This window comes from Oncorhynchus keta, chromosome 26 (assembly GCF_023373465.1).
Source record: "Oncorhynchus keta strain PuntledgeMale-10-30-2019 chromosome 26, Oket_V2, whole genome shotgun sequence".
NCBI lineage: Eukaryota > Metazoa > Chordata > Actinopteri > Salmoniformes > Salmonidae > Oncorhynchus > Oncorhynchus keta.
The window spans coordinates 20,010,147-20,016,141 of NC_068446.1; the positions used below are offsets into that span (position 1 = coordinate 20,010,147).

General features: G+C 43.2%; 1 protein-coding gene across 1 annotated transcript; it reads left to right on the top strand.

Moving 5' to 3' along the window:
- The first annotated feature begins 2,843 nt into the window (after positions 1 to 2,843).
- Positions 2,844 to 5,793, top strand: LOC118358718 (proproteinase E-like). The gene is made up of 8 exons (XM_035736650.2): positions 2,844 to 3,007; positions 3,202 to 3,290; positions 3,391 to 3,488; positions 3,647 to 3,775; positions 4,000 to 4,136; positions 5,052 to 5,194; positions 5,388 to 5,540; positions 5,681 to 5,793. Exons 1-8 carry the CDS (start codon positions 2,965 to 2,967, stop codon positions 5,696 to 5,698), a joined length of 810 nt encoding a protein of 269 aa, XP_035592543.1. The 5' UTR covers positions 2,844 to 2,964; the 3' UTR covers positions 5,699 to 5,793.
- The last annotated feature ends 202 nt before the right edge of the window (positions 5,794 to 5,995 follow it).

Here is a 5,995-nt window from a genome sequence, read left to right on the forward strand (position 1 = left end):
CGATGACCTCACCACAGAGCTGCAATCAGAACAAGACATAAGATAACAAAATACATTTCAGGGGGAAAAAGGCATTGAGGCAAGATAAGGCAATTAACCTGTGTTTGTTTTAGCTCTAGTGCGGATAGCTCTCCAGGTGTTTCTGAAATGATGGCTCATTGGGTTACGGTTTATACTCAATAGGGTAAGAAAATGTGGTATTACTGAATTTTACTCACTGTGACAAACTAGACAGATTCCCAAAAAGACAGCATTTATTATAATCCCCCTACAGCACAGTTCCAATGCGTGGCATTAGCACACGTGATCATTCCCTCTTTAAAACACTTTCAATTGTTCATTTGTAGGGTCAGTCAAGCACAATTGAGTTGGGATTTCCTGAAGTACACTCTTAGAAAAAAGGGTTCCAAAAGGGTGTCCCCATAGGAGAACCCTTTTTTGGTTCCAGGTAGAACCATTTTGGATTCCATGTAGCACCCTCTGTAGAAAGGGCACTTCATGGAACCAAAAAGGGTTCTTCAAAAGGTTCTTCTATAGGGACAGCTGAATAACCCTTAGGTTCAAGATGGCACCTTTTTTTCTAAGAGTGTATTTCAGATCCACTCATTGATAAACTCAAGCCAACGTTGGTGGTAGTAATTAGAAATAATAAGTTCCATGTTTGGCAAGTGTAGTGTAGTGGGCGTCAAGAGAAGAGGAGCCGGGACTGGAGTGGGCTCAGGTTGCACAGAACCAAACCGGACGGGTCAATTCAGACTTTCCAAAACTCTGAGCTGTCAATAACGAGGGGGAGAGAAATAGAGCGAGAAGGGGGGGATTATTATTATTTTTTTAATGTGATCGGACAACTGTTGGCAAGCCTGACAGGTGTGATTCACAGAGCCTCAACTAGACATAACACTCTGACTGGAGCCGTCATGATGGTGCTGCCATCTTCCTCTGCTTTTCCATCCACACAGACCCGTAGCCTGGTGGTGCTCATCAGAGAGCTACTGTAGACATACACAGATATAGACACAGACAAATGGAGGGGATGGTGGCAAAGCTACAAATGAATCCATTTGTCTCTATAAAAAAAGGCAGGATGAAACACTTCATGGGAAATGGGGCTGATTGTGTTTATATCTGAAATATCTGCAGTAAGGCATTCCTGAAGATGGACGGTGATGCATTGATGTAAAGAGGAGAAGATGTTAAATGGAAAAAGTTGAATTCACCACTTTATTTAATTGAGTCATCCATCATGTTGAAATATATTCTGTGTACATTACAGCATACCTGAAACAGGACATTAAGGATACCAAGGATTTAGTTATAAACATGAATTTATGCCTATGAGTCATGATTAGAAGATATGGGCCCAAATCCTGTAAAATGTATCTTAAACACATAACCATGGTTGAATTTGTCCCTGTTGCCAAATATAATTACCAATCCTTCTTAAAGAAGAATTTGATGTATCACCCCTTTTCTCTCTGGGGCAAACGTCTGTTGTTTTACACATTACTTAATGAGTTTATTCCCTATACCATGTTCTAGCCTTACAATAATGACTGATATCCCTCATGTAAATAACAGGAAACAGGACATTCACCAGTTTATCTGATTTATGAATCAAAGCTGTCCATTTTAAATGATTTCCCCTGCAGTCTCTGGGCTCCTAACTGCATATTCCTGTCATATCTGAAAAACTTATCAGATATACTTGGTCAGTTGGCCTTACACTGTGAAGGTTGAAGGCAGATAATTTATTTCGGTCTTAAATTACGAGTGGACATCGATCAGACAAGCTACTGCGGCTCGCCGGCTAACTGTTTCTCTCCTAGGACGCTTTGATTTACAAAGTATTTCTGAAGGTCGCCCTACTAGAGGAAAAAAATCTGAAGGTCATTTCAGCACTGCTACTTTCTGATGAAAGTCAGATGGAACTCTTGAGCAAATGTACAGTCTAATATATGGAGAATAGACAGGTAGCATGTCCCACACAGAGAGAGAGAGAGAGGGAGAGAGGGAGAGAGGGAGAGAGAGAGAGAGAGAGAGAGAGAGAGAGAGAGAGAGAGAGAGAGAGAGAGAGAGAGAGAGAGAGAGAGAGAGAGAGAGAGAGAGAGAAGGGAGCTGTCATCAATCATAAGTCTGACAAATGTTTCCCTATTGTCTATACCTGCCTAATGTGCCTAACATTAACAGAGCATGTACATTAGAAAAAACACTTTTCTTATATCATATGTCTGCTCCATATATCAGTGAACAAAATATCTGACTTGGAGAATTATTATAACGCGGCGAGAAAACAAACAGAACCTTTTAGCTGTTCAGGCCAATATGGATTCGCTGTGCTTCTTTTAAAGGGGAAATGTATGGATGTGTGCTGTCCCCTCTAGAGAACACTGCTAATTCCCCTAAGGAGGAAAATATACTGTCTGGGAGAGGTGTAAAGAGGTGGCTCCCGATTCAGCGGGAGCGCGGCCCGACTTAGACATATTCCACTTTTTTTATTAAAGAAAGATAAGGTTGTTACACGATTGTTTCTCTTGTATTGTACTTGGTCAATGACAGCAAAGTACTCGGTATCTACTCGGTATCTACAGTATTATGCCAGTTACAGTGTTACCAACCTCTGGTAAACTGTGTAAACTTTTTGACAAGAGTTTGTCCCCCTCACATTAACCTCTCTCTGCTATGACCTGTCCCCCTAAATCCCTTTTTCCATTCTCCTTTGCCCTGTCAGCCTTTTCCATTTGTAACTCCAGTACAGTACAGTACAGTACAGGTTAGTGCCAGGTGAGCATCTGGGGAACAGGAGGTTGTTCCCAGCTAATATTGGCAATATGACACGATAAGTGCTCCACAGACAGCCTGGGCTGGTCACAGTGTCTGGAGCTGAGCATGGCAGTGACAAACAGACAGGACTATAAGAGCTCACTGCTGTGGGTCAGAGCTACACATTACTGACAGACTGCCAACATGCTGGAGAGACTGGCATTCCTGCTGCTGCTGGCAGCCTACGGTGAGTAACACACTTGCCTCTGAGCACTAAGGACAGCATAATGCTAACAGCCACATCCTCATCACTTCTGACATGGCCATTTATGGCCATTTACGTTTGTTTCACTGTAGGATAAAAGTCACAAACACATTTGTCACAAAAACGTCTGTGTGCAAATATATCATGCTGCTAACCGTGGACTGCATGTTTCTCAGCATATGGTTGTGGTACTCCCACCTTCGAGCCCAACACCAACAGGATTGTGAATGGAGAGGATGCCCGCGCCCATAGCTGGCCATGGCAGGTGAAAACAGTGAATTTACTTCCCTGTATAAGTCCACTGAACCATACATTCATCATGTTTGTCTTTAACTGTTTTACTGTCTGTGCATCTGTATCCTTAGATTTCAATGCAGGTGAAGCATGGCAGCCGTTGGCATCACACCTGTGGGGGCACTCTGATTGGCTCTCGCTGGGTCCTGACTGCTGGACACTGCGTATGGTGAGTGCCAGAATGGAAGAGTGAGGTATTACTAGAGAATGTGAGTAAAAAGAGGTCGTTGAGGTCACGAATGTGAGGCAGAATATTGGGCAAGTATGGATGTCATTAAAGAGAACTTAATGTTTCTCTGTGATGTTTGGCGTGTTCTCCGCATGCAGGCCTGGAGATGTGTACCGCGTGGTGATGGGAGAGCATGACCAGAGTGTGCAGGAGGGAACTGAGCAGATCAGAGACGTGCTGCGTATCCTGGTTCATCCCGACTGGGACATCAACATGGTCGCCGCTGGGTGAGTATCCATCTGATAGACCAAAACCAATGCTGATGACACAGCAACAGCTAACTCTTACTATTACCATCACTACGTCAACTAAAACTAATGCCACTATTACCACAACCACCAATAGCAACATTATGTCTTCAAGAACAACATAGGATATCGCAACTGCAACCATAACATGCAAACTAGCATGAATGCGGATGACTACAACAACTTGTTTTGTTTTCTCACAGAAATGATCTTGCCCTGCTGAAACTGGACAAGGCTCCCATCATGAATGAGAACGTTGGTCTGGCTTGCCTTCCTGAGGCAGGAGAGATCCCTGCTCATGGAGACGCATGCTTCATCTCTGGCTGGGGAAACCTCTACAGTAAGATATCACATACATCATTCGTCTCTGTGTTACACATGATGAGAGAGCGAGAGAGAGAGAGCGAGAGGGTCCTGTGTGGTAGAGCATTGTGCTCGCAACTCCAGGATCGTGGGTTTGATTGCTGCTGGGACCACCCATATGACAAATATATGAATGCACTAGTGTAAGTTGCTTTGGATAAAAGGCTCTGGTAAATGGCTTTAAAAAAAATATGTTTGGCTGTGTGGATGCTGTGGGCTTGTGGCATGTGAAGTTTAATTTAAGGCTATATTTGCCTGTTTATGTTAAGCCACACAACGGTTTTAAAAGGATAGTGCAAGATTTTTGCGATCCAGCCCCTGTTCTACTTACCCAGATTCAGATGAATTCATGGATTCGTTTTTAGATCTCATCATACAGCATGACGATAGTTAGCAATGGCTCACGAAAATACCTACAACTTCCTTCAAACTGCACGCAGAGATATCCATGAATGCGTCTGACTGAGTAAGTAGAAAAAGCGTTTAGTTGCCAAAATCTCACACTATCCCTTTAAGATATATGGGGTGTGGATATATACAATATAAGCCTGTTAGTGAATATGATACATCGACATAATGTACTGTATACACAGATATTACGTAGGGTCATAATTTGGGCCAGTTTGCTACAGCAGGAAAATAATCCTGCAGCAACAGTAAATGTGAATTATTATGTGAATTATAACGATTGGACATATTTCTGTAGGTGTTGACATTTTAAAGTGGAATTTACAAACTTTAGAAGCCTTTTTAAACCTCGAATACACTACAAGTTTGGATTTTCTGATGTGCAGGAAAATAATTCTAAGCAACAAAAGAGTGATCAAGTTAAGATCCTGTGTTTATGTTCCAGTGTATAGTGTCTACCTGTACCCTCCCTGTCCTGTTCTAGCCCATGGTCCCATGCCTGATAAGCTGCAGCAAGCTCTTCTGCCAGTGGTGGGGAACAGCGTGTGTAGGCAGAGTGACTGGTGGGGAATGGTGGTGAAGGACACCATGATCTGTGCTGGAGGGGGTGAAGTGTCAGGATGCAACGTGAGTGAGGCAACAACACATCTTGAGATCATATTCTTATGATAATACAGTAATATAACTGTCACCATAATCTGTATGACATAGTAACCAATGTTTGTAAAACACTTTCTGTCTCTCGCCTTATCCCCCTCTCTATCTTCCCCTCCCTCTCTCCCATTCTCTCACCCCCCCATGCCCTTATCTCTGTGTGCAGGGGGACTCTGGAGGTCCTCTGAACTGTAAGGGTGCTGATGGTAAGTGGTACGTCCAGGGCGTGACCAGCTTTGTGTCCTCTCGTGTCTGCAACGAGGTGAAGAAACCAACCGTCTTCACCCGCATCTCAGCCTTTACTGACTGGCTCAGCAATGTAAGTCATGTAACAATACAGTTCCCTCTCACCTCTGACCTATAACATGCTCACCCACTGTTCTCAGATCTGTGTAACGCACAGCAAAGTTACACATGATTTGTAACACACAAAACATGTTTTTCCTGTCTCCTCCTCAGACAATGCTTTACTATTAAGGATCCGACTGTATCTCGGAGGCTGGCAGATGCCCATCTTGTAATAACGCCGTGAATACATTTTGCCCAATAAATCATATGCCCATGGTTCTGTACCGCTTCTGTGTTCTTTATAAATTGGGGCAGGAGTCTGAGCCTGGTTGGTAGAGGAATAGTAGACATTAGTGGCTATATCTGTGGTGAGGAATATTCTGGAGGGGGAAAATAGGTCATGTGAAAATAATGATGACCTTGTGGTCACATGCTGGGGTTAGTTAATATTTTGCTACCTTAGGCGTTTAGATATAGTAGTCTAAA

Bases quoted from the DNA above. Each gene is read 5' to 3' on its own strand.
- LOC118358718 (XM_035736650.2), top strand. From the start codon at position 2,965: ATGCTGGAGAGACTGGCATTCCTGCTGCTGCTGGCAGCCTACG. The intron at 3,008-3,201 runs GTGAGTAACACA...CATGTTTCTCAG, and splicing joins GCTGCTGCTGGCAGCCTACG to CATATGGTTGTGGTACTCCC. The intron at 3,489-3,646 runs GTGAGTGCCAGA...CTCCGCATGCAG, and splicing joins ACTGCTGGACACTGCGTATG to GCCTGGAGATGTGTACCGCG.